The following is a 27,953-nucleotide window of genomic DNA, read 5'->3' on the forward strand; positions in this document are numbered from 1 at the left end:
AGGCCCTCAGATTGTTCCTGAAACCTGTGACTTCAGCTATCTAGCCCCAGCTCTCCTGAAATGATAGGATTTTGGTGTGTAATTAGACTGTTTCTCTACCCAGACCACCCTCCTAGAGTCCCCCACAAATTGACCTCACTGGGCCTGCTTTTATGAAAGGTTTATTCCTAGTGCTAGGTCCCAATCTTCCAGGGCTCTAAGCACAATTAAACTGGGTGGGTAGGTGAGGGGAGACCCATTCAGATGCAGGGCCAGAAATGGGGCTCCCCATATCCCCACCCCTTTGGTCCCAGTCCCCTTCTCTGCAATGGGCACGCATTGAGGAGGGACAAAGGATATTGGAGGCAACATCATTGGCCCAGGGGAGCCCAAGAAGAGCTGCCATTGGCTGACAGGGCCTTTTGAGGCTCTGCCATTGGTCAGGGGGCACACCCCAGGAACTGGGATAGGCCTGAGGAGTGATGCCATTGGCCAGGGAGTGGTTTTTGTCATAGCCTTTGGCTGTGGAGTGGAAGGAAAAGATCTGGGAATGAAGCCCAGTGGCCAGGAAGATAAAGGACAGGGCAGCAGCTGCTGGGCCTGCAGACCTCCTGTCAGGCCCCAGCCAGGGAAAGGGAACCCAAGCCAGAGCGCAGGTGGCAAGGGATGTCCCTTGTCCAAATCTCCCCCACCCTGGGACTGCCCCTCCCAATGTCCTTGACAGCCAGGTTGGGCTGGAGTGGCTCACTGCTCCTCCAGCCAGGAGGGCTTCTCAGCTCCTGGAGGCCGCAGCTTGATGTTGAACTGCTGCAGGGTCTGCTCCAGCTGTTTCTGGTTCCCAGCGAAGTAGGCTGACACGGCATTGTGGAAGAGCAGCAGCTGCTTGTGCATCACCTTAATCTGGGGGGCCAGCGAGGTCAGCCGAGACTGGACTCAGACACCCTTCCTGAGGGGCTGTGAGCCTGAGCCCAGACCAGGGGCACATGGACTCTGCTCTGATCGTGCTTTTGGAGTGGGGGCTGACCTCCATCAAGGGAGCCAAAGGATAAACGCCAGTGTGATAGGAGAAACCTGACCTGATTGGCAGGGCCAGAGGTTCTGGCACCCAAGCTTAAGGGGTGGGTTTTTCCCAGTTATGTTCTTGGGATCAGCAGTCAAATCCTCAAGGGATCAGAGGGAGGGTGACGGGAAAGGCCCAGGGCTTGAGTGGGCTGGGGAAGATCCCACTCCTTAGCCAGGCCGCATTTCCCCGTCCAATAATGGGGAGGTTTTTTTTTTGGGGGGGGTGAGGTCAGTGTTACAGATGGGAAGGTGGGCTGGGTCAAAGGGGTGGGGTTAGCACCTTGTTTTCTTCCAGGAACTTGAGCTTGATGGCCACATCTCCCCGCAGCTTCTCATATTTGTCCCGATGGGCCTGGAAAGTGGCCTGGGCACTCTCAAGTCGACCACGCATCCCTGCATCACGGGGGCCTAGGCTCAGCTCCTCTAAGTCTGTCCGGTAGGCATCGTATTCCAGCCTGGGGAGGGGGTGATATGGGCTGGTCTCCACCCCTTTGCCCTCCACACATACTCTCCTTTCTTTTCTCAATTCTTGTGCCCCTAAAGCTCAAACTTCCACCCATGCCAGCCAAATGCCCCAAACCCTAGGCCCTGCCAGTGCCCACACCTGGCAGCCTCATACTGTTTGACAGTCATGAGCGTGTCTTCCATGGTCTTGGTTACCAACGTGTTGATGCTAGAGACAAAGAAGTTCACAGCCCCTAGCAGCGTCTCTCCATTCTTGCACAGCAGCTTCTGCGTCTCTGCATTGTAGCCAAATTCCTCCTGAGGGCAGAAGGGAGGGACAGGCCTTGAGTAACAGTCCGGGCTGTAGGGCCCTTCTTTCCCCTCCTCTCCCGGGAGGAACCAGCCATTGAAAGTGGAACAACCCAGCACTGCCTCCAGCAAGGCTCTCTTAGCCAGAAAGTTAGTGGGGCTGCCCTGGGGATGCCTGGGACAGGAATGTGGGAGTGAGGGCCTCAGATGAAGTTCACAGAACTGGAGTAGGGAAAGCTAGTGCAGCAGGCAAAGGAGGGGCTCCGATTAGGCTGAGCACTGAAGGCATTCCTGTCAATGCAGAGAGGGGTACTTGTGAGGCACCTGGTGTGCCGCCTGCCCCACCCCCTCCAACTTCTGGACCTCCATACAAGCCCCTGCCTCCACAGGTGGGTGCTGCTGGGGGCAGAGCTGGGCCCGCCCTGGAGGGGTTCTCCCTCTGGGCTGCAGGAGGGAGGGAGGCTGAGGGGTGACTGCCTGGCGGGCCCGGGCCCAGTCCCCCACCCTCTCAGGCCTGGCTGAGGCACCTGAAGCTCTGGGGACTTCTGGCTGAGGTCAGCAAAGGCGTCCCCTAGTGCATGCTGGGTCTGCAGCAGGCTGTAGAGGTGGGCTGTCAGTGCCCGGCCCAGCTGCAGGACACTCTCATACTTGCGCTTCGTCTCACGCAGCAGCTCAATCTGCAGCTCTAGCTCCAGGTCCACAGTCCGGGAGCCTCGGCCAAATCGCTCTGATAACAGCTGCTTTGTACACTGATTGGGAAGTGAGGGAATAGGTCAGAGACCCTAGCACCCTGTCCTCCCAAAACGTACCTACCCCAGCAACCCCAGGCTCCTAGTCTCAGCCATAGATGGGACATTAGGATCTGGAAGATGGGGAAAAGGTACCCAGGGGAGTTTGGGGGAAGGGAGAGGTGCTTGAATCCCACCTTATATGTGTTGATGCCCCATTTCTTGACGATGTCAAACTTCTCTCCAGCGATGCCCCGAGCCACCTCATCTCCAGGGCCAGCAGAGTTGGTATTGTGAGATGGATGGCGGCCAGACCCTAAAGGACCAAGTTCTCTGACACCAGCCTCTCTCAGATACAATCAGACACCTCTGTGGTTCCGCCCATACTTCCCTCCCAGCACATGAAAATGACTTCCCTGAAGGAGCAGAACCTAGAGACAATTAGATTCTCCTACTCACTAGAAGGAACTCATACATTGTGCCCTGAGAGCCAAAACCCAATATACATCCGGCCTCCTTCTGAAGTGGTGGTGGGGACTGAAGAAGGAGGGAAGAGGGAGTTGCTAGTGTACAGGGGTAGAGAAAACAGCAGGAAATAGGCTGAGTATGGGGTGACTGATCAAGGATAGTGGGTCCATCAAACAGAAAACCCGGCTGACATTCCCACGTGGATACTAGTCAGTGTGAGATTCAGAGCTGTTTGTTCCTCTAAATGTTAGAGTCTAAAGTAAAACTCTGAGAAGCCTCACAAAGTTCCAAATCAGATTCAGGCTCCAGAGCAGGCAGGGGAGGCCTGGGAAACAGAGTTCTTTGCTTGACTTAGGTGGTGACAGCAGAGAAAGGACAAGTGGGGCTAAATGACAAGTGGGAGCAGATGGACAACTCTGGGAACTGGCCTTGGGCTGAGATTCCATAGGGTTCATACTAGCAGAGTTTCCCAGGATCTCCAGACATAATTCAAGCCTTCTTAGACATACTCTATGCTCCCTAGAACCACCACTCTCCCCCTCTCCACTCAAGCTTCCTGTCCTGTTCTGATCATTCATACCTGTGGGGATGAGTCCATCACCAGAGCCCCCATAGCCACCAGACACAATGCTGGTTTCATTGAGGTTGGGTCCTGACACCATCACCTGCTGGAGGTCCTATAGGCCAGAGAAGAGGGGGGCTTCAGGAACATAGGGGCAGCTGAAGCATTTTGGGGGTGAAAACAAGCTTGGATTGAAGCATCATAGAGAGAGCACACAAGGGAAGTCTGCACAGAATCAGAACAAAGATTTGTAAAAAGATTGAAGGGAGATTAGGTAAGTTAGGGGAAGGCTACTGGAATAGGGACGAGGGTTCAGGGTTTATGAGTTGGGATTCCTCAATTGAAACAATATGAAGAATCAAACAGAAGCACCTGCTCCAGCCCATCATCCTCAGGAAGCTGCCCAGCTTCACCATTCCCGTGGATGGGGATCTCCATTGTGGCTGCCTTCCCTAGGATCCCGTCCGTCATGGCTAGCGAAGGGACTGGAGTCAAAGTCTCTACCCCAGCGCCCTGCAAAGCCCAACACAGACAGTTCTGGAAACTGGCCAGGACTCCAAAGAGGAAGATCTCCCCTGCCATTTCGGAGGTTGTCCCAGGGCCTCAGTGTTCTGGGGTTTGGCCACTACTCTTCCCTGAAGTATATGTGTTTCTCCCCTCCAAGGTGCATATTGGTAACACGCACACCCAGGCCTCAGGTGTGCCTGACCTGAGGTCATGTTCTCATGAACCCCCCTATCCTACCAGGACTCCGGTGATCATTCATGCATTCACTCACTCAACAGACATTTAATGAGTGCCTACTATGTGTCATGCACTATTTGAGGCAATAGAGAAACAGCAGTGAACAAGAGAGATAAAGTCTGTGCTCTCAAGAAGCATATGCCCATGCAGGTGTTTCTCCCCATCAGGAGATGAACCCCTTTCCCAGGGCTCAGGTGTGTACCCCCATTCAGGTATGTTCTCCACTGCTCGGCCTCTCACACTCCTTTAGTGTTTCTTCCTCTTTCCTGCAGGGGGTCTCCCCTTCCTCTATCCCATGCACCTCCTCTTCCTCGGGCCCTCCCCCTTCAGGCCTTTGTTGAATCACTTGGTATAAGTTCACGACCTCTGGGAAAAGCCTCTTTTTCCCAGTACATAGGTAGGTGATCCCTTCCAAAGTCAGTTATGTCTCCCCAGGTGTGTGAGTCTCCGCCCTCCCCCCATACACCTGGGCATCAGGTGTGTCCTCATCCTTCCCCAGGGTTCAGAGGCATCTTGCCCTCACGTCAGGTTCGTGCATTCAACTTGCCCTCGCCCATGCACGTCCCTCTCACCTCGGGCCGGGCGGCTCTTCCCCTCAGGGCGCCAGGCCCGGGCCGCGCGGGGACCTCGGGCTCCAGTTCCTGTCGCGATCCTAGCAGCAGGTCAGGGACTCGGCGGAAGTGACGTCCTCTCACGGGCAGAAGAAGCCGGCCACGTCGCAGATTATGAGGGCGGAAGTGACGTTGGCATCTGGGGGCAGGGCTATCCTGGAGCCAACCTCTCTGTCCCTGGGGAGTCACGAGAGGTCACTTCCGGGCGTTACCAAGAAGCTGTGAAGGAAGTGACGTAGGGCACGCGCCGGTGGCGTGATGGAGCAGCAGCAGCAGCAACAGCAGCAACAGCTCAGAAACGTGAGTGGGAGCTTTGGGGCCACGCGTTCAGCTAGCATCCCTGTCTGCATGGCGGGAACCCCAAGGAACCAGGCATCAGAGGGCTGGGAACGTCGGGCCATGGGGTGCGGTCCTGGGAAAGCTCGGGCGGCGCGGCCTTGAATTGAGATGTGGCCCCTCTTCGCTGAGTTCCTTGTCCCCCTTCTTCCCAGCTGCGGGACTTCCTGTTGGTCTACAATCGGATGACGGAACTCTGCTTCCAGCGCTGCGTGCCCAGCCTGCACCACCGAGCTCTGGATGCTGAGGAGGTTAGGTGGGGGAACCGAGTAGGGAGATTACCCTCGATCCTCAGAGTTAACCGTAGACTGCTTCCCTCTTCCGCCACTTCCCCTACCTCTGGCACTGGCCTTTCTGCGACCCTAGCCCCTAGGCTGGGGATGGGAAGGAAGGAGACGGACCTGACGAGACACCTTTGGCTTCTACTTCCACCCTGTCTTCCTTCCAGGAGGCCTGTCTGCACAGCTGTGCTGGGAAGCTGATCCATTCCAACCACCGCCTCATGGCCGCTTACGTGCAGCTCATGCCTGCCCTGGTACAGCGCCGCATCGCAGACTACGAGGCTGCCTCATCTGTGCCAGGTGTTGCTGCCGAACAGCCCGAAACCTCGCCATCAGGGAGCTAGCCGTCCCCAACCCCGGGAAGGGAGGCACTGGATGGACCCTCATATTTAAGGAGCCAGTGGACCTTGGGCTGGGTGCGACCTGTATATAGAAAGTGAGGAGTTGCCTGAGAGCTGGGTACTGTTGCTCCTTTTCCTGGAGCTAATAAACCCACTTTTACTTTGTTTGGTTTGTATTCTGGGCAAGGAAGCTTTGCCCACTTGATTGACACCATCTTTATTATTCTGTCAGGATGCTTCAGCCCTGGCAGCAGAGAAATTGCCTTCAATGTGTAGAAGGAAAACGTCAGCATTCCCAGGCACCTGGTTAAAGCGACATCTGTGGGTACAATTTTAAGACTGGTAATAGCGACAAGAAGTTGGTTTCTGCCCAGATGACAGAAAATGGGAACTCTGTCTAGCTGTCCTTAAATCTGTCTGACTTAAATGGCTCACTTAGAGATATCTAAGGACAGCAGATTAAGAATCCACAGGGCTTTTAGGCGCTACCTCCTGGGAAGTCAGTAGCCTCAGACAGAGATGAAACCTGTAAGAATTCTGGGGTGTTCTGGAACGTCAACCACTTCCTCAAGTTGTTACTTACTTAATATTTTCTGTCTTCTTAGGATGAGCAGTAAAATCTTTAAACAAAGAAGATCTGTGTGCTTGTCTTCAGGAGCAGTCAGAAAGGGGAAAACTTGTGGAACCATATTCTGCAATACAGTCAGACTCGAGGGATAAAAACCTAAGGGAGAAGTAGATGGTGATGGTTATGGGAAAAAAAGGAAGAAAGCCAAATCTTCAGGACTTCTTGAATGTTACCTTAATGTCTCACTGCTTGTCTGTAATCTCCTGATTCCATCTTTTCCTCTACCCCAGATTGTTCCCACTGTGCCTGTTCTGTGATTTCTAATTCCAGCCTGTCTGTTCTTTCCTCATTATTTCCCTCCGTGTGGAATTTACTTCTGTATTCAGCAATCTGAGTGGCCTGTACATCACTGAATTTTCTTGCCATTTTTGTGTCCTTTTTGTATCAGCTGTTTTAACATTTCTGTTCCTCCATTCACACTGCTAGAGAAAAATAAAGCTGTGTAGTGAGTGCCACTAAATATTCAAGATCTCCAACCTCAACCAAGCCCTCGTTACAAACAAGCAACCCTTTGTGAGTTCCTGGTCTGTTTGCTCTCCTAATCACTACAGCAGTTATTTTACACCTTCATTGCTCTCCTTAATCCCCTGCCTCATCCTTGACTATTCCCCATCAGGTGACCATGTTTGATTTTTAAAATGGAAGTAGAACTTCTTAGACATTGGCTCCTACAATCATTAAAAAAAAAAAAAAAAAACGAAATAAAAGAAAACTTACAACCATCCACAAAGCAGATGTTTCCTCTCCTGTACAGATCAGGGCATTGAAATTCTCTGGTAGCAGACCCTGTCTGAAAATGCAGACCTGTCTTTAAAATCTTTTACTACACCAGGCTGCCTTTCAAAATATCTGTTGAGCACCCGCTTTGTATAGGTTCTGGTCTTGGTATTATCCCCACTTAACAGATGAGGAGGCAAGAATTCAGTATGTACCAGAAGCCCACCTTATATGCAGTTACCTATTGAGAAAAGTGGCTCTAATCAGCTTTTTGCCTCATTAGCTGAACAAATCTTGAACAGAAAGGTCTGCTAAGACCCTTCCTTAATAAAAAAAGTTGTTGATCAGGAACTTTCCTACTGAGTGGCTTCATGTCTGCCCAATAAAGTTCTCTCCTTGAAAAGTGTAAATGCAGGTAAAGCAGCTTGTGAACTTTGCAATTCCCAGAGACAGGATTGGGGACCTGGGATATTCTGATAGTGGGAGGATTCTTCATCGATATTTATGTATATCCCTGCAATAAACTTCCACTGTGAATTATCTATGTTTCCATGTCACGTAATTAGTAATTGCTGGAGAAGGGCTAGGAACACAGATCTGTCTGACTCTAAAGCCTATGTCCTTTGAACTTCCAGAGCTTATATTTGCCTGCTCATCTGCAGTCAACTTTTCCCTAGGCATGGAAAGACAACTGTCCCTCAGTCTGATCCACCAAGACTTTTTAATCTCTTCTTTCCTTTCTGTTTATAAATAGGTTCAATACTTAACGAAAAGTACCTTCTTCCTACTATCCGTCTTCCTTTGTCACTGAAATCTCCTTGAGGTCTTACCATGACGTCTTAGCCATTGGTATAATGAGCAATGTGATGTTTCAAGCACAACACGAGGATAAATGTTGACAAAGCTTTATCCCTTTATCACAAACACATATTTGAGACAGAGTTGTTCTTGCTATTGTGGCTTCAGAACTTAACTGCCTACTCCTTTGCAAAGTCTAATTCCTTTGAGCCTATTCAACTGTATCACCTCTCTTATTACTTATCTGTAGTAACTGCCACTCTCCTACTTTCCTCTGCAGAGCTAGCCGTTGGTCTTCCTCTTGATACTTTAATGTTACACAAGACAGTCCATTCAGTGTTTTTTGTCTCTTAGTTCCTTGACCCAATCTCTAATGATTTCTACTCTGTCTCGGCTACTCTTACTTACATCCTTTCCATTGTCCACCACCCCAAACTGTTCCATCTTCAAAACACTATTACTTGCATCTTATTCACTGACTGTATTCCTTCCTCTTTGTTTATTGGACTATTCCTCTACCATTTTTTTTTTTTTAAATTTCAATGCAGCGTTCAGACCATTGCTTCTACATTCTCTCCATTAACACCTTCCTGTCTTTAGATTCCTGTCGAGCTTAAATTCTAGTCATTCTTGGGACTTCGCTGGTCGTCCAGTGGTTGAGGCTCCGCACTTCCACTGCAGGGGGCCTGGGTTCGATCCCTGGTCTAGGAACTCAGCTCCCGAACACTATGGGGCGTGGCCAAAAACAAAGTCCTTATGAAATTCTAGTAATTCTTTTGGAATAGGCTAAATTTCCTTCCCTCTCATTTCTTTGTTGGGCCTGGGTAAAATGAAACATTTGTGCCTGCATTTGGACATCTAAAAACTGCCCAAGGTAATGACTATAGAGCAGATTTATATCGCTATGAATCCATGGTTATCAACTTCAAATGGAGTCTGAGGCCCTGTAATCCCACTAGATTTTTCTAGTCGTCTTTCCTGTTCCCTGCAATGACTATTTCAAATCAATATTCCTTTTTTTATATAAATTTATTTATTTTTATTTATTTTTTGGCTGCATTGGGTCTTTGCTGCGCATGGGCTTTCTTTAGTTGCGGTGAGTGGGAGCTACTGATCATTGCGGTGCGGTGCGCGGGCTTCTCATTGCGGTGGCTTCTCTTGTTGCGGAGCACAGGCTCTAGGCACGTGGGCTCAGTAGTTGTGGCTCATGGGCTCTAAAGCGCAGGCTCAGTAGTTGTGGTTCACGGGCTTAGTTGCTCCACGGATCTTCCCGGACCAGGGCTCGAACCCATGTCCCCTGCATTGGCAGGCAGATTCTTAACCACTGTGCCACTAGGGAAGCCCCAAACCAATATTCTTAAGCCTCTTATTATCCCCATGATTCTCTTCACTTTCCGCAGGTAACCTTATTTTAACTTCATAGGCAAAAGTAAAAGCTATCAGTTAGGAACTTCCGCAACATCTTGCAACTCAAAACTTGGTCACCCATCTACATCTGCATCATTCCCTCCTCTTTCCCTCCTGTCTAAACAGGACAAATATCGCTCATGGCCAGTGCCTGTTCCTGTGCACTGAATCCTAGTCCTTCCTTCTTTGGAGATCTCTGACTTTTTCCCACTTTACTAAATTCTCATCAGTGTTTAAGCATGCCGAAGACTCCCGTTACAGCAAACAAACCACTCTACCTCACAGGTACCGTCCAGTTTTTTTCCATTTTACGGCTAAACTCAAAACAGTGGATACGTTGGTCTTCTCCATTCCCACTTCTCCCCCCACCCTATTTTGACTTCTGTAACCTTTATTCTATTGAAATAGTTCTTCCTGAGGTCACCCTAGCTCACCAAGTGGCCTTCATATCCCTGAATCCAGTGGTTATTTCCTCAGCTTACTTCACTTCTTAGTGGCATCTGGTACTATCGACTTGTTCCTCATGGACACTCTCACTGGTGTCTGTGATTCCACTTGTGTTTTCACTACTACCTCTGGCCACAGCTTCTTAGCCTCCTTTGCGGGCTTACCCACCTCCAGCCATTAAATCTAAAAGTTTCTCAAGGTCCTGTTATTTCTCAGTGTAATTTTTCTGGGATTGTTTCATCCCCATTTTGAGCGTTAGTCACTGATAATTCAGAAGTGAAGTTATCATCAGAGAGTAAAGCCAAAGAAAATGGAAGATGAGAAAGTACAGCAGAAGGTTTGAAATAGTCATTGCACAGAATGAGAGAGTGAACTGACAAAAGGAACATAATTAGATTATTAGGTAGTGTTGAAGGCTCAGTAGAGGTTACTGAACAGAATTCCCTTTTGGCTTTGTCTGTCTGGAAAACTTTTTTTAATTGAAGTATAATTGATATACATAGTTATATTAGTTTCAGGTGTGCAACATAGTGATTTGACATTTATATACCTTATGAGATGACCGCCACAGTAAGTCTAGTCACCATCTGTCACCATTTAAAGTTATTACAATATTATTGACTGTATTCCCTCCTCTGTGTATTACATCCCCATAATTTATTTTATAACTGGAAAAAACTATTATTTTAAGGGCTAAAACTTTAAGGCCTACCTGTAACTCTTCCTTGCCTTTTCCAGGAAGGATTCTTATTTGTGCCCTCATTGAACCCTTTTATGTCTCGTTCACCATTACGTCCACAGCACTTGGTAGAGTGCCATAAACAACAACAAAAGCACGCAGCTCACACAGGTCAGTTATATCATGTGTGTACTATCTACCAGGCTCTAGTCTAAGCATTTTATATACATTAACTCAGTTAATTCTCACAACAACCCTATAAAGTAGGTACTACTGTTATCTTCATTTTACACAAAAAAATAAAATTGCAGTAAAATATCCCATGACTAGCAAGTGGTGGAGTCAGGTTTTCAATCCAGTCAGTGTGACTTCCAGAGTCTGTCCTGTTTCTCACTAATGACGATTGATTGCTATACATTTATGCCTTTGTTCCACAAATATTTTGTGATCACCTACTCATGGTGCCTAGTACTAGGGGCTGGGGGTACAGCAGAGAGCAGTCAGAAACCGCCACCGTGGAGCTTATGCTTCTAGTCAGGGGAAACAGACAATAAGCAGTTAAGTAAGTATTGATATGAGATGGTAATAAGTGCTATGGGGAAAATCAATGCAGGGTAAGAAGGATAAGGAAGCTGGGGACAGTGTTGCTATTTTAGGCTAGGTTGTCAGAGAAGAACTCACTAATGAGGTCTCCTTAAGCAGAAACTTGAAATGAGGGAGGAAGCCTCGTGGACATCTAGAAAAAGAGTGTTCACTGTGGCATCAGCCTCTACTTGCCCATAGCATCCATCGTCCCCTTCTTCCTTTACTAATAGAACCCCTGACTTTAACCTGGGCAGATGGTGGCTGAAAATAAAGATCAGATTTTGCAACTTTCCTTGCAGCTAGGTGTGTCCATGTGATCGAGTGATGCATGCATTGCCAGGTTGTGCCCTTAAGGGTAAGGGTGGGCCTTCTCCTACTCTTTCCCCCATCTCACTACTTGGGATGAGGCCCAACACACATGGTGGTGAACTGTCTTGGACCTTGAAGATAAGGACCACTTCCTTGAAGAAGGCAGAACAACTAAAAGGCTGCCATTTTAGCCCTGGAGTACTTATTCCTGGACAGTTGTGTGAGAGAAAAAGTAAGCTTCTATTATGTTTAAGCCATCGTATTTTGGGGGTCTTTTTGTTATTACAGCATATGTGTAGTAGACAGAATGTTAACATGGTGCGCAAGATTTCCCACCCCCTGTGTACACACCCTGTATAATCCCTAGGACTGTGAATATGACAGATTTTACTTCTGTGATTAGGTTGTATTATATGACATACTTGACTGTAAGAAAGGGAGATTATCCGGGTGGGCCTGGCCTAACCACATGAACTTTTTAAACGCAGGGAGTTTTCTCTGGCTGGATGCAGAAGAGAATGTCAGAAAGAGTTGAAACATAAGAAGGATTTGAGGCACTGCTGCTGGTTTGAAGATGAAGGTGCCATATGGCAAGGAAGACAGGTGGCCTCTAGGACCTGAGAGTGGCCCCTGAGGCCCAGGAGGAAACAGGGACCTCAGTCCCACAACCGCAAGAAACTGAATCCTGTCAACAACAAGAATGAGCTTGGAGGAGGATTTTCCCCCAGAGCCTCCAGACAAGAACTCAGCCCAGATGACCTTTCAGGCTTATGATATCCTGAGCAGAGAACCCAGTCAGGCCATGCTGGGCATCGATGTACAGAACTGTGAGATACTAAATGGATGTTGTTTTAAAGCTGCTTAGTTTGTGGCAATTGGTTACACAGCCACAGAAAACTTCTCTGTCTTCTAAATGAACCGTAAGCAGAGATGTACTGTATGGAGGCTCTGGCGGGGTTGGGGGGGGAGCATGCTCAGTGTGATCCAGGCACAGAGGAGTGGTGTGAATAGGGATAGATGGTCAAAAGGCCACAGAGGTAGCAGCCAGCTGATGAGATAGCAAATTGTAGGCTGTGTAGGACTTTGGCTTTCCTGAGGGAATGAGATGATAAGGCATTAGTGAGTTTTGAGCAGAGGAGTCATAGGATCTGCCTGTATTTGAAAAAGGTCACTGGCTGCTCTGAAAAGAGCAGATTGTAGGGGCAAGGGAGGAAACAGAGACCAGTTAGAAGTCTATGGAATAATCTAGGTGAGAGGTGATAGTGGCCTAGACCAAGGTTTAGCTCTTAGGGTGGTGAGAAATAGTTGGATTTTGGATATATTTTGAAGCTATAGCTTAACAAAATTTGCTAAAGCATTAGACATGGGATGTGTGTGGGGGGAGAGGGGAGTCAAAGGTGACGCTAAATTTTGACCCAAGCAACTGGAAAAATGGACTTGGTATTTACTGAGATGGGGAAGACAGTGAAAGGAACAGGTTTATTTGGAAGGAGGCAGTTAGGAGTCTGGTTTTGGACATTTTAAGTTTTTAAGTTTGGGATTCTTATCAGATTTATAAAGCAGAGGTGGGACTCTATCACGTGCTGAGTTTCTATTCATTGTAATCATTCAGGCGTTCCCCCCACCTCCAACCCCAATTTTGAGCTCCCTGTGATCAAGGAGTGTGTCTTGTTTGGGTTTTTTGCAGGGGGTGAGGTGGGCTAGGCAGATACTTGCGAGTGTGTGTCGGGTTGGGGAGTGTCCCAAAGACTGCTTGCTGGTGCCCGGGTTGGGGAGTGTCCCAAAGACTGCTTGCTGGTGCCCGTGGCAGCTTACAGGCTCAGTAATAGATAAACAGGCACGTGCATTACACCTGCCCACGACGCCCTCAGGATTGCGACTTCCCCAAATCAGCCACGTAGCTCTTTTCCAGACCCAACCAGTCAGACGGCCTGTTCCCAAGGCCGGCAGGCAGCCTGTAGGTTGGGCCTGGGCTCGGCCCCTCCCCCCTAGGCCCCGCCCCTTTCTGGTTTCGCCCGGGCTCTCAAAGGAGGCTCGGGCCTCAAGCGATCCAGTAACTGTTCTAACCGCTGGGAGGGGGTGGGGCTGCGGGTGAGTCTGCTGCTGGGGATCAGCTTCCTTTCGCACCGCCCCCTAGACACCCACTCTCGCCACTGCCCCCAGGCGTGTCCCCTTCTCCTGCGCTCCTACGGACCCTCATCCCCTCCCTTTCCTCCCCTCCTCTTCCTTCTTTCCTCCTCCTTCCAGCCTGGCCCTCTCCGGTCTACCCCGGGCCCCACTCCATCCAACCAAGTAGTTCTCTGTACCCACCCCTCTGCTTTCTGTCCTCAACACATCCCTCAGCCCATGGGCAAATGGGACTGGGGCTTTGCTGCCTCTGAGTGACGACCTGTTCCTCCCTTCAGGCGATCGCCAGGCTCCAATCCCAGTGACAGTTCCCTGCTGTTCTAAGGTCCTCTGAGTGAGCCCTTTCGGTGTGTGTGTGTCTACAAGTGATCACACGTGTGTGTGCGAGTCTCTGGGTGGAGGTGGCTGTGAGTAGAGCGAGCCTGTGCCTGGGACCCGAGTCTAAGTTCATCCATTTTTCCAGCAGGCACTTCCCCATGAAACCTCACCAGCAGATGCCGTTCTCTTCCCTTCCCTTGCCTCCTGTGCCCCTTAGGCCAGGTGAGGGGACAGTGTTCTGGGCAGTGGGAAGGGACTTTTGTGCGGGGAGGGCCCTACCTCTGTCCTGGGCCTGCTTTTTAGCAGTCTTGGGGGGAATCTGTGGGGTCGGTTGAGGGTCTCAGGAAAGGCCCTCTGCTGGTCTAGCTCTGTCCTGCAGCTCCATCCATTTTCCTGTCCTAAGTCCCTCCCTTCCCCTTTCTCCCAATCCCTTTGACCCTGCCCAGAGCCTAAGCCCCCTTCTCTTGCCCTCTCTTGGGCTGAACTAAGCAGGTGAGATCCAGCAACCAGGAACCTGGAACTGGCAGTCGGATCCCGAGCAGTGGGCAGGGTCAGTCCGACGGCAGTTGAATGCCTGGCTCCTCTTGGTCTCGGATGAAGAGGCGTCAGCTAAAGCCCTTGAATCTTGGCACTCTGTAGGTGTCCTAGACACAGCAGAGCAGCGCTGGGCCTGTCAGGGAAAACAGAGGCAGTTTCTGAAGGCAGTGACTCAGCCAGGGCGGCCTGCAGTGCTGGAGCTCCTGGTAGCTGAGCTCCAAACTCTGTTCTCAGCAGTGCTGCAGGATGGCGGCCCTGCAGCTTGGTACTACATGTACGCAGTGCTGGGTCTGCTGCCTCCATATCGTGCGCTGCTTGTTGGTCGCCTTGATTTGCTGCCTTTCCTGGAGCGGCTATACCGCTGGGCACCCTGGGTCCAGGCCCAGCTCCAGCTGGACCTGCTAGGTGCCATGGACCAGGCCTTTCCCCGAGACACCTCTTTGTTAGAGGGCACCTCCCATGTTGACTGCTATCCCCAGAAGCAGAGGTTCCATCACGGGCCCCCACGCCCAGCCTGCCCTTTTGTGCAGGCCCGGTGGGGAGGGCAGCAAGTAGAGGAGGGGCTGGCCACATGGCTACGACCATTGACACTGCCTGAGCTACAGCACAGCCTGGGTATTGTTGGTACTGAGGTGGCCCTGGAAGAGGCCCACTGGCTAGATGGCCTTAGCCTCCTGCCCTTGGCACTAGCGACGGACATCCCTGTACAGTATGAAAGCAGTGACGGTGACAACGCAGAAGAGGAGCCTGTCGGAGGAAGAGAGACTAAGTAAGTGAGGGACCTAGTCTGGGGCTTTGAGCAAAAGAGAGGAAGAACCCTCTTCCTTTCTGTCTGCAAAATAAACCCAGCGGTCTCAGTGTTAATCCCCATAGGGAAATGCAGACATGAATGAAAATCAAAAGTCAACGATGAGGAGGCCAAAGCTTCAGACAATAGCTTGAGTTTCCAGAGTTTCTAGACTTCTTTTTCATATAGCGCTTAGTTGTTTTTCTCACTTGTTCGTAATCCCTGAGTCTGGCCTCTGGGCCTCCCTAGTGCTGGGTGCCGGATGTTTGATCCAGGTCCTTCCCTCGGGATGCTCCTAGGTGAGTGCTTGTCTGAGGACCCTTCCCACTCATGTCTGTGTGAACTAAGGCACATTACAGTTGGCAGCACTGACAGGTAGGACTTTCATTCTGACCTTCCAGAGCCTTCTTCCTGCCCTGCGAGTGAGGGGATCCTGGCCCCTGGAGAGGTGATTTTCTCCCCAATCTGGCTCTCACTGCTCTCTTCAGGGTTTCAGAATGCCTCCAGAGACCCCCTCTTCTGAGAGTTCTCTAACTCTAATCTTGGAATTTCTCCTTGTCCTCTGGCCAGCTTGTCTGTGACGTATTCACTGTCTGGGAAGAAGGGTAGTTTTACCTTTAATCTAGCTTGGCTTTCTCAATTTTTGCTCTAAGTTAATGGCGGGGTCAAGTTTTTCCTGAAGTCTTACTGGTGGGCAGATAGGCAGGCTCCTGGGGGCCTGATGACAGGTGGCCAGTGCCAACAGTGTATGCCTTCAGTAACCCCAGCAGACTCTTCTTGTCAAAGATCTTCCCTGGGCCCTAAGTATAAGTCTCCTTTCCCGGGGGAACCTAACTGGAGTGAGAATGGGCTGAGATGTTGGCAAGAAGCCAAGTTCTTTGTCCTCTCTTTGGAGCTGGCGGTAAACCTCTGAGGCCTAGCTAATGTGACTTAATTTGTACCATGTTCCCCAGGCCTGGCCTCCCAGGCATTGATACATTCAAGAAGTATTATTGGTTATCTAATATATATCAGGAACTGCTAGATGGTGAGGATACAGAAGTGGTAAGATAGACTCAAGCTCTTCCCTGGGGTTTTACAGCTTAGTTAAGGGAGATAGATGTTAAGTACGTTGATTTAAGTAAAATATCGTGACGATTTGTGTTAAGTGCTATAAAAATCAAAGAACACGGCCTTTCCCCTGGCTGCTCCTCTGGAGTGTGTGTGTGTGTGTGTGTGTGTGTGTGTGTGTGTATACACATCAGAGTTAGGGGAAAGCACGTCAGAGGAGTTTGGGTTTAGATTAGGGTTAACAAAATATCTTGAAGATTAGGAGGTGAAATAAAGAGGAAAGTTTCAAGGAGGAGGGAGCAGTCAGTAGTGTTAAATGCTACTGAGGCAAGTAAGAAAAACCTGAGAAATACTCATTGAATTTAGCAATAAGGAAGAGGTTGGTGAGAGTGGTTTCAGTGGCATTTTGTGAGAAGGAAGGCAGATTGTAGTGCATACAGGAGTGAATGGAAGGTGAAGAAGTGGAAATCACGTTTTGTTATTCTTTCATGAAGCTTGGCTTGAAAGGGAAAGAGAGAGATTAGGACAGCAGATTGAAAGAATAGTGGTGTCTGAGTAGGACTCCAAAAAATGGAGAGATGTTTATAGTCTTTAAGACGGTGCTTGAGAAGTAAGTGCTCAATAAATATTTGTAGAGTGAATGAATAAATATAGGCTAACAGTCAAAGAAGAAGAGATTGAAAATACATCATGAAGGGAACTTCCCTGGCGGTCCAGTGGTTAAGACTTCACCTTCCAATGCAGGGGCTGCGGATTCAATCCCTGGTTGGGGAGTTAAGATCCCACATGCCTCAGGGCCAAAAAACCAAAGCATAAAACAGAAGCAATATTGTAACAAATTCAATAAAGACTTTAAAAAAAATGGTCCACATCAAAAAAAAAATCTTAAAAAAAGAAAAAATACATCATGAAGGCGGGATAAGTGATCCTGAGCACAAATGGACGAGTTAGCCTTGCAGAGAAGAAAGTCACTCCTTCCTCGCAAATTAGGAGACAAGATTAGGATGGAAATATGTACAGATAAATGTGTGGAAAGGCAGCTGAACTTGAGGGAGTTATTTCATGGCTGAGAGCCTCAGTTTCCCCTGGGCAGAGATGGAGGCAGAGAAGGTGACTGGGAGCTCAGCAGGGCTGGGCATAGGTTGAGGGGGTGGGTAGGTTGAGGCCTGGAATAGCAGCTGAGGAGACTGCAAGGGGTAGCTCCCTGAGGACTTGTACTAAGACATCGAGCAGAGTGAGCCCACAGATGAGACTGGACACCAGGAATCTATAGAGGAGCTGATGACATTCCTTTGTTCTGAGATCTTTTGAACCTACTTAGATCATGTAGCACTTTAATTATTGAGGAAATGAATCTTTAATAGCAGTTACACCATTAAGATGTCCTGATCTGACGTCAAAATCATAAACCCTACCGTTGATGTGAACTTTAGAATAGGATTGCACTGTATCCCTGGGGTAACTTGTTCTGTTGATCTAGATTTGGGTCAATTAATGACACAAAAATACTTTGATTAATTTTTCAGAGTTTTATTTTTGTGCTCTAACCAAAATTATTAGTCCAGGTAATTGACTTTTGGCTTCTTGAATAATTAATTTTAATACCAATTTTATCGACTGGTATGGTAGAAGTGTAGGAAGATTGTTGGTACTGGTGCAGGCTTGAGTGAGCTGAAGGACGCATCATCGGATCCCGGCTGGGAAGAGATGGATGTGAAGCTGGAAGTTGGGTGATGTTAGAGGAAGAGTAAGAAAGAATCACAAGCATGGAGATCATGCAGGGTTGGAAAGCAGGTATAACGGGGGCAAAGATAGGAGATCAAGAATGTTAGGAAGGCTGCCAGAGGGAAGAAATCCAGGACCGTGCGCTTGCAAGGTGATGAGTTGGGACAGCCAAGTATTCCCATTACTTTTACTCAGTATTATGTAATACTGACGTCATAGTAATCACAATCAATCCAGAATGATTATTCACTTATCAGAAAGGGAGAGGTTATTCACACACAGGTGTACGAATATAGTTGCCTGACTGTATCTCCTCATGGGCTGTATTTGCTCAGTATGTGAACCTTCGGGTGTAGATGGTCGACAGGCTCTGACAAGGTCACATCAGGTCCTCTCAGGCACCTGATCTAGCTCCTTCATTCACTGGCTGACAGTGCCCACCTGACCGCTTTGCTCTGCCTCTTCTGTCCTGATTTTTTATCATACAGGTCTCAGCTTGACTCGGAAGTTCCTGGGGAGGAGATCTTCCAAGAAAGAAGCACTGGCTTCTTACCGCAGACTTCCCTCCTGGGTAGCCAGATAATGACCGTAATGAAGACAGAGAGATACCTGAAGAAGATCCACTTCCTCTATCTCAACGTGGCTCCCAGCAGCGACTTTCGGTGAGAGCGCCCGCCTAGACCCCTGTCCTACTCCTCCCGCCCCCGGACTTCCTCCCGTGCTGCCTCCCCACCTCCCTCCTCCTCTCTAGACCCGCTCCTCTCCTATCTTTCTCCTCTTCCCTCTCATTTCTCCTCTGTCTCCTGGTTTCCCTCTGTCTTCCCTTCTCCTCAGCTTCCTCTCCACTCTTTTTTTTTTTTTTTCCGGTACGCGGGCCTCTCACTGTTGTGGTCTCTCCCGTTGCGGAGCACAGGCTCCGGACGCACAGGCTCAGCGGCCATGGCTCACGGGCCCAGCCGCTCCGCGGCACGTGGGATCCTCCCGGGCCGGGGCACGAACCCGTGTCCCCTGCATCGGCAGGCGGACTCTCAACCACTGCGCCACCAGGGAAGCCCTCTCATAGCTTTTTGTCTTAGTCATTCTTTTCTACTTTTTTCTCTGTCTTCTTTGTTCTGTCCTAGAGTGATAGAAACATTTGGTCATTGCCTCAGAAGGGAATTTAATGGTGATCTCTTCTAACTCCAATGCAAGAATCTTGGTGTTTGTTTAAATCTTTACACTCTCAGGGAAGCTTTGTGTTTTGCAAGGCATCCTGTTCCTTAGACTACTTTCTTTTTACTTCTACATTTTCGTCCTAATTTTATCTCTGTGCGATAAAAACAAGTCTCAATCCACATGACTTGAGAGGCATTCATTCACTTTCTTCCATTAGATCCAAATCTTAGTATTTTTAAATGCTTTATTCAAGTCTCTTCTCTTCCCAGAAATAACAATAACAATTACCATTAATCAAGCTTTTCTATATCCATGTGTCATTTAATCCCCACCTACCAGATAGGTGCCATTATTATTTCCATATATGAGATGAATAGACTGATGCATAGAGAGGTTCAGTAACTGGTCCAAGACCACATAGTAAGTGATGGAAAAAGGACTTAAACCTAGGACTGTCTCACTGGTAAGCAGTATCTGATACCCACTCCCAGGGAGCCTTATTTCCTGCATACACTGACCTCTTCCTCCTGAACGTAGGTAGCGCTAGTGAGCTGTACCATCCATTGATTTACTGATCAGTTCATTTAACGAAAGTTCACTGAGAGCATTGTGCCAGTTATTAAGCAATGGTCTCTTGGCTCTAGTTCTGCTCTCCTCTCCCTGCTTTGTAATACTGGGGCTGGGACTGCAAACTTCATTTCTCCTTTTTCAGCCAGCTTCCTGTTAGGTTCGATTAATAGGGGGTGCTAGAAGGAGACTGGACAGCAGGATGAGAGGAGAAGGGACTCTGTCCTTCCTTTGCTTGTTCTTCATGTCTTTCACTCTGGCAGCAGCTGCCAGTTTCTGAATCAGCCTCCTCTGATCCTGAGAGGGACCAACGCCAGCTGGGTAGCATCTTCCCATCAGAGTTCTGAGTCACTGCTCTGCAAGGCACCCCCCCCCACACACACACCCCTGCAAACTCCTTATATACTAGTAACAGCCAGGCAGCATCTCCTTCTTAGAGAAACCTCTTCCTTTTGCTCCTCTAGTTCTAGGGCTGGCGTCCATTTCCTGCAGTTATTGTCTCTGCGCTTAATATTCCCTTTTTGCTTTTTAGGTGTCCTATGACACTTTTTCTAAAACACATTTTCTCTGTTAAATTCACTTTGTTGAAATTCCTAATGCAATTTCTGTTTTCCTGACCAGACTCTGATATTACGAGTGGTCCCAGGAAACAATCCTCAAATATGGGATTTTGATATTATTTTGGTAATGTCCTTGGCCTTGGACAGTACCGGCCTCCTTCTTAATGGGAAATAGTATACTAGTAATCCATGACCTATAGTGGCATCACAATTAATTAGTCACTGTAGTTGGAAGTGATAACCTACCTACTGACACCTAGCGGCTGCTACACTTGACTGTCCGGCAGTAGTGATAGTAATGGTAGCAATGTTGGATGAGATGCCTATTGACCATGGTGGAGAGCCTACAGAAAGAAAATTACAAGCTTAGGGCTTTCAACTATCAGCTCAGTCATAGTCAGAGAAGCAGCACAATCAAAGACAATTAGGCACAGAGAGAGACAAGAAACCATGAGCAAGCGAACTAAAAAGGCAGTGGATAATCACAGTGCCAACATCTGTCAAAGAAGGGACCCAATGAAGTGAGTTTCGCACTTGGTTCTGCTTTTCGCCAGAGATTCCAGTAGAGGCAATGGTGTGTCAGTTTTACTATATGCTCCTGAAAGATGGAGAAGAGGAGATGAGCTTTCAACAGACTTGGAAGGCTAAACAGCAGAAGTTGCAGCTGGGGGCCCACACCAAGGAGGGAGGTGTTTTCTGGTTCAACCTGTGTTGTAACCAGGGTCCCAACTGGAAGCCCAGGGGATTGATTTGTGGGTTATCTGATGATTTTCATATTTTATCCAGATACTTTGCCCAGTTTTTCTAGTTGTTCTCAAGTGGGAGTGTTGGTCCAAATTTCAAGTGCACCATCAGTAAAAGTGGAAACTGGCATTTTTTGTTTCACTTTATTTATTTGCCATGTAACAGGTTTTCTTTCAAAGTATTTGCATTTATCGAAATTTTCTTGGTACTTCCCTGGTGGCGCAGTGGTTAAGAATCCTCCTGCCAATGCAGGGGACAGGTGTTCGATACGTGGTCCGGGAATATCCCACATGCCGCGGAGCGACTAAGCCCGTGTGCCACAACTACTGAGCCTGCGCTCTAGAGCCCGCAAGCCACAACTACTGAGCCCTCATGCCACAACTACTGAAGCCTGCGCACCTAGAGCCCATGCTCCACAGCAAGAGAAGCCACTGCAATGAGAAGCCCATGCACCACAACGAAGAGTAGCCTACACTCACTGCAAGTAGAGAAAGCCCGTGTGCAGCAACAAAGACCCAACACAGCCAAAAATAAATAAATAAAATAAATAAATTTATAAAAAATGTTTTTTTCTTTTATTTGTCCTAGTTTTTTTTTTTTTTTTGTCATACCACATGGCTTGTGGGATCTCAGTTCCCTGACCAGGGATTGAACCTGGGCCACAGCAGTGAAAGCCCGGAATCCTAACCACTAGGCCACCAGGGAACTCCCTGTCCTAGATTTTGATTTATACTTAGGCGAGAACATATTCCCTCACTTCCTTAGAGTCTTTGCTCAGCTATCCCTGACTCTTGGCCCTGTGCAGGAAGAGTAGCCTCCATTAAGAAGGCCACAGGGGAAGGAGTGTTCCCTTGGGAAGTCAGGCTTCAGTTAGGGTAGGTAGCTACCCTGTGAAATGCCAACTGACCCAGTGGTTAAGAGAGGGGGCTTGAGTCATGTAGATTTGTTTTTTTTGTTTGTTTGTTTGTTTGTTTGTGATACGCGGGCCTCTCACTGTTGTGGCCTCTCCCGTTGTGGAGCACAGGCTCTGGACGCACAGGCTCAGCGGCCATGGCTCACGGGCCCAGCTGCTCCACGGCATGTGGGATCTTCCCGGACCGGGGCACGAACCCGTGTCCCCTGCATCGGCAGGCGGACTCTCCACCACTGCGCCACCAGGGAAGCCCCAAAAATAAATATTTTTAAAAATGAATAAATGCTTTATTAAATGTGCCCAAACATAGCATTATGGCAACTAGTTTTCTGCAACTACTATATAGTTACATATAAATTGTATTTAATGTGGGATGTAGGTGCATTTTCTTGAAATAAGACAACTTAGTAGGATGTTAAGATGGCTCTGGAGGTACTTGTCTGGTTCACTAGGTGGCAGTTTTCCTCTTTATTGGCCTGTGTCTAGTCTTCTAGTTACTCTTGCTTTTCCCCATTCTCAGTTACTCCAAACAACATTCCCTGATTATCTCTGCATGTTATTTCAGCATCTAGGGATATACATATTTTATCATTTCTAAGATGCACATTTTTTTTCACATTTCAACATCTCTGAAATTGTGATGCAGCTTACAAATTGGTGGCATATCATATTGGTGGCATTTTTTTAATTTTAGCATTTCATAAGAAAATGTTGCAACTAGGGACTTCCCTGGTGGGCCAGTGGGTGGGACTCCTCGCTCCCAATGCAGGGGGCGCGGGTTCAGTCCCTGGTTGGGGAACTAGATCCCGCATGCATGCTGCAACTAGGACCTGGCATGGCCTAAATAAATAAACAAACAAATAAATAATTTTAAAAATGCTGCAAGCTTACAATTGATGGCATCTTAGATTTGATGGGATGTTAGCTCTCTGGGTCTGGAGATAGGAACTTCTTGGGACTGGCTAGGGGTCTTTTTCTTTCTTCCCACCTATTTTTGGCTTCTGTTTCTTCTGAATATTCCATCTTTCTGGTTTGAAGATCATTCTGCTCTCTTTCCCCTCTTCCCACTTTCTTCCGCCTTCTTTCCTGCCTCCTTATTTCCCCCTTCCTGTCCTTCTTTTGTCCCTCCCTGGAGTCTGCACAAGTTTGCAAGGCTCTGATCTGTGCCCTTTCTTAAAGACCTTACAGCCTGATGGTGGTACCACCCAACAAGGTGAATTCTGAGCACTACATCTTCTCTCCCTTTGGGGTCCTGCACGTACATCCTGTGGAGGGCAGTGAGGCAATGACGCTGGGTACCTGGCACCACCACTCTGTCCTCTGGCAACAGCTCCAGTTCATTCCGTTCTTCAAGTATTTCCTCTTACGCAAGGCCTTGGCCTGGTAGGTGATGACGGGTATGGGATTTGGGAAGAAGTGTCATAAAGAGCAACAGCCACTGTCACTGCCCTCTGATCTGTAGCTGGAAGAAGGGTGTGAAGTTTCAGAGGCTGCACCGGCACCGGACTTTCCTAGAGAAGCATCTGCTCTTTGCCGTGCCCCACTTTGGAGTTGGGCTACTCCATATTAGCAGGTGAGGTCTTCAAAACACAACTTCAATGAACTTTAAAAAATTATTTTACAAGAAGTAACAACACGTTCATCGTAGAAGATTTGGAAAATACAAAAAAAAAGCACAAAGGAAGAAAATCTTCAGTCTCACCATCTACAAATAACCATGACAAACATTTTGTTGCATATCCTTGTAGTCTTTTTTCCATCACATATACCAATGTGATCATACTTTACATATTGTTAAGTAACCAGTTTTTTTCTCTGAATAATATATTCTAAACATAGCTCTATGTATTAATTAATTTCTACATCAACTTGCCCCAGATCATACAATTATTAAATATCAAATTTGAGGATGATAATGCAGGTGTTTGAAACTCTGCTCTTACTATGGTATTAATTGGATTCTTTTTTTTTTAAGAAAAGCTTAGTTACTCCTATTTTCAGTACTTTCTTGCTTTCTCTGCACAACTCTTCAACCACTCCAGTTATGTTCTGTGATAGGAGTTGCAAGCTCAGATGCCTACAGGTCCCAAGGAGGAGCTATGGAAGAAATGCAGTGGGTTCGATTCAAGACTTTAGGGAGTGTGGGACTGCAGTCAGTCTGGAGATTGCACCGAAAGAGAACAGTCACTACTCAGTTCCAACTGACTGTTGCCATGGGGAACATGGGTCCAGTGTGTCAGCCACATTATTTTTTCAGGATGACCTGGGAATCCACATTTTGTTGTCAAATCTCTTAATTTTACCTGGTTAGTGAAAATTTTTATTAAAACACTGTGCTGGCCAACTCTTAGTGGTACATATAAAAACCTTTTCAGTCTGAACTCGGCCCATGGGCTACCAGTTTGCAACCTCTGCTCTAGGTATCCTCCAGTCTAGCTTAATCATCATGGCATAATTGGGCGGCACAGATCTGAATTTAAGTCCTGAACACTAGCAAGGGACTTTACTCTTTGAGCCCCAGTTTCCTGATCTGAAAACAAGAGAGGAAGATTTCTGCTACTCACAGCTGTAGTGAGAATTAAATGAGATTGTGAATATAAAGTACCATGTTCAGTGCCCCAAGAGGTACTGAATAAATTACACCCATTGTGATCATCCTCTGCTTATTAGGGGGGTCCTTCATTTTTTCCAGGATATTTAGAGATGTAGATTTTTCAGGGTGGTTGTTTGGGGAATGAATAAGAGAAGTGGGGTTTCGTCAGGGATGAAACTTCCCCATAGGGAAGTTGAAGGTTCCTCACCTTTGATTCTAAAACCTACCTGTCCTATATACACCACCAAATGTAAAATAGATAGATAGTAGGAAGCAGCCACATAGCACAGGGAGATCAGCTCGGTGCTTTGTGACCACCTAGAGGGGTGGGATAGGGAGGGTGGGAGGGAGACGCAAGAGGGAGGAGATATGGGGATATATGTATACATATAGCTGATTCACTTTGTTGTACAGCAGAAACTAACACAACATTGTAAAGCAATTATACTCCAATAAAGATGTTAAAAAATAGTAAAAAAATAAAGAAAGAAAGAAAAAATAAAATAAAACCTACCTGTCCATCTAGACTGTTAGGGCCCTTGGCTTCCCCTATTCCATGGAAGAAGCCTCTGCAGTCTCTCCTTCTAAGTCACACCTTGGGATCTCTTTGACCCTCTTTCCTGGCAGAAAGGTAACTCAGTGTAAACATTTACAATAGATAACTAATAAGAACCTGCTGCATAAAAAAATAAATAAAATCCAAAAATTAAAAAAAAATTAAATACATAAAACAAAAAAACAAAAACATTTGCACATACCCCAAGCCTTTCCCAAAGAGTTCCCCAGCCAGCAACTTCCTGGGCTTAAACTCTTCCAAAGAACCCTCAAGAGGAGGCTATCACTGTTGGTCCCTGGGAATATTATAACCTCTCTAAACCTTTGCTCATTCTGATGTGAGCTGGGCTAGGAAGAAGTCAAAGGTGTCCAAGGTAAGAGGGCAGAGTCGCTGGCTCTGAGCAGTTTAGTCCTTGATTCCAGGCTTCTGCAGGAGCTGCACTCTGTGTCCTGGCTCCCCCGTGAAGCAGATCAGTGCTACGAGTTGCTGGACCTACGGCGGGCTCTAGCCAAGGAAAACCACAAAGCTCTGCGGCTGCTCCATCGCTGCATGCATCTCTGCACATCCATCCTTCATCTGGTAAGAGGCTCCGATTTATTGGGAGCTTTTTCTCCAAGCTGAACTCGCCAGTGTTTCAGCCTTCTCTTGGCTTAAGCTTGCCTGTGTGTTCTGGACTCTGCAGTTGGCTCAGAGCCATTGTCCTGTCCAGCAACAGCAGTCTCTGCTCTAGGTGGATGGATTAATAACAGGTAGGCAGAGACTTGGACTCAACCTTTTCCTAAAGCCTTGAGCAGAGAGGAAAAGGAACATAACAACGTCTTTTTTTCAGTTGTTTGTGCCAGGAGTGTTAGAGAATTTGAGAGTTGGAATCCTCATCTTTCATGCTGCTAGGCTCATGTCTGAGCATATCTTGAACCTTTGACAGGACACTGTGGCTGGTAGAAGCATCCAGTCATGGAGTCCTTCCTTCGTGTGCCTACTTTGTATCTGTGATACATGCCACCTAAATACAGTTTATTGAAATTTTTGCATATGTATACACCCATGTAACTACCAGCAGGTCAAGATATAGAGCATTTATAGCACCTCAGCAAGCTCCCCGGTACCTCTCTCATCAGTGCCTCCACAAAGGTAACCACTGCTCTGACCTCTGTCACCATAGATTAATTTTGTCCGATTTGGAATTTCATGTAAATGGAATCAGACAGCATGTTCTCTTTTTCGTCTGGCTTTTTTCCACTCCACATTATGTTAGTGAGATTTATCCATAACATCGCAGGTAGTAGTGGCTCACTCTTTTGTATTGCTATGTAGTGTTTTACTATAAAAATGTACCACGGTTTACTTGTTAACTCTCCTGTTGATGGACACTTATGTTGGTTCCAGTTTTTTACTATTGTGAATAACTGTTATGAACATTTTTGTATGTCTTTTTTTTTTTTTTAAGATGTTGGGGGTAGGAGTTTATCAATTAATTTATTTATTTTTGCTGTGTTGCGTCTTTCGTTTCTGTGCGAGGGCTTTCTCTAGTTGTGGCAAGCGGGGGCCACTCTTCATTGCGGTGCGCGGGCCTCTCACTATGGCGGCCTCTCTTGTTGCGGAGCACAGGCTCCAGACGCGCAGGCTCAGTAGTTGTGGCTCACGGGCCTAGTTGCTCCGCGGCATGTGGGATCCTCCCAGACCAGGGCTCGAACCCATGTCCCCTGCATGTCCCTCTTTAATTACTCTTAACAAGGTTTTGTAGGTTTCCTTTAGAGGTCCCGAAAATATAAAAATTATAAACCATAAAATAATACATTGTCTATATTAAAATTAATTTTTAAAAAAATCACCATAAAAAGAGTGAAAGGACAAGCAAATGCAACAGTTACCTCTTTCTGTGCCGCTATGTGGAGTGAATGGAACCTGTCCCTGTTGGCAGTCACCCCAAAGGCGGGGGGGGGGGGCAGTGAGGGAAGATGAGTAATCAACACAGCTGGCAACTGGATTGTTACAGAACCAAGCTTGTAATCTGTGCTAAATAAAAACATGCTGCTGCCCGTCAAAATGTAGCATTACTGAACAACTCAAATAGATTAGAAACAAATAAATAATGATATTAAATGAGAATGTTTGGTAGACACTCTTACCAATTTTTAAGGAAGTTTCCTTCAATTCCTAGTTTGTTAAGAGGGTTTTTTTCATGAATGGGTGTTGAATTTTGTCCAATGATTTTTTTTCTACTTTTATTTAGATGATCATGGGATTTTTCTCCTTTAGTCTGTTAATATGGTGAATTCTCAGTGTTAGACCACCTTTGCATTACTGGGATAAACCCATTTCCTTCCTTCCTCCCTTCTTTCCTTCCTTGTGTAACTTTTAATTTTGATATAATTTCAAACTTATTAGGAGAGTTGCAAGGATAGTGTAATAAATTCTCATATACCTTTCACCCAGATGGTTATCTTTGTCCCTTTTATGTTATCCTTTATGCTCTTTTTCTTTCTCTATGTGTATATACATTATTTTGCTGAACCATCTGAGAGTGAGTTGCAGACATCAAGTCCATGTACCCCTAAATATGCCAGTGTGTTTATTGTAAGAATAAGAACATTTTCTTCCATAACTATAGTACAATTATAAAAAATTAGGAATTTCACTTTGATATGTTCTACTATCTAACCCACAACGCTTATTAAAAATTTGCCAATTATTTCAATAATGTCCTTTTTAACTATGTTTTCTTCCCTGCTTTATGATCCAATCCAGAATCATACATCACATTTAATGGTCACTGAGAGATATACATTAAAAATCCCCTCCTATGGGCTCCCCTGGTGGCGCAGTGGTTGAGAGTCCGCCTGCCGATGCAGGGGACACGGGTTCGTGCCCCGGTCCGGGAAGATC

At 47.2% G+C, this 27,953-nt stretch overlaps 3 protein-coding genes across 8 annotated transcripts in view; 2 read left to right on the forward strand and 1 right to left on the reverse strand.

The window, feature by feature from the left end:
• Positions 1-136: 136 nt before the first annotated feature.
• Positions 137-4,968, reverse strand: ARFIP2 (ARF interacting protein 2). Of its 2 annotated transcripts, XM_060017296.1 has the most exons (8): positions 4,869-4,968; positions 3,925-4,065; positions 3,571-3,667; positions 2,720-2,838; positions 2,322-2,543; positions 1,646-1,803; positions 1,322-1,496; positions 137-879 (listed from the first exon to the last, which is right to left on the reverse strand). In XM_060017296.1, the coding sequence occupies exons 2-8, from the start codon at positions 4,021-4,023 to the stop codon at positions 724-726; spliced, it is 1,026 nt and encodes a 341-aa protein (XP_059873279.1). In that variant the 5' UTR covers positions 4,024-4,065; positions 4,869-4,968; the 3' UTR covers positions 137-723. The 2 variants fall into 2 exon arrangements, with proteins under 2 accessions (XP_059873279.1, XP_059873280.1); XM_060017297.1 differs by lacking the exon at positions 3,925-4,065 and having other exon boundaries at positions 4,869-4,957.
• A 166-nt stretch (positions 4,969-5,134) lies between these two features.
• TIMM10B (translocase of inner mitochondrial membrane 10B) lies at positions 5,135-12,999 on the forward strand. Of its 5 annotated transcripts, XR_009520390.1 has the most exons (6): positions 5,135-5,207; positions 5,399-5,494; positions 5,692-5,824; positions 10,601-10,712; positions 11,426-11,667; positions 11,924-12,999. XR_009520390.1 is itself a non-coding variant. In XM_060018419.1 (5 exons), exons 1-4 carry the CDS (start codon positions 5,166-5,168, stop codon positions 10,681-10,683), a joined length of 354 nt encoding a protein of 117 aa, XP_059874402.1. In that variant the 5' UTR covers positions 5,135-5,165; the 3' UTR covers positions 10,684-10,712; positions 11,924-12,999. The 5 variants fall into 5 exon arrangements, 4 of the variants coding, with proteins under 4 accessions (XP_059874402.1, XP_059874405.1, XP_059874404.1 ...); XM_060018419.1 differs by lacking the exon at positions 11,426-11,667; XM_060018422.1 differs by lacking the exons at positions 10,601-10,712; positions 11,426-11,667; positions 11,924-12,999 and adding an exon at positions 6,471-7,205.
• Positions 13,000-14,674: 1,675 nt separating this feature from the next.
• Positions 14,675-27,953, forward strand: part of DNHD1 (dynein heavy chain domain 1) — a 65,498-nt gene continuing 52,219 nt past the window's right edge. Inside the window, 5 exon segments of the mRNA XM_060019674.1 lie at positions 14,675-15,186; positions 18,468-18,641; positions 23,098-23,301; positions 23,381-23,491; positions 25,490-25,646. Coding sequence (XP_059875657.1) covers positions 14,690-15,186; positions 18,468-18,641; positions 23,098-23,301; positions 23,381-23,491; positions 25,490-25,646 — 1,143 coding nt within the window. The 5' untranslated portion in view covers positions 14,675-14,689.

Source organism: Delphinus delphis, chromosome 8, assembly GCF_949987515.2.
Source record: "Delphinus delphis chromosome 8, mDelDel1.2, whole genome shotgun sequence".
Lineage (NCBI taxonomy): Eukaryota > Metazoa > Chordata > Mammalia > Artiodactyla > Delphinidae > Delphinus > Delphinus delphis.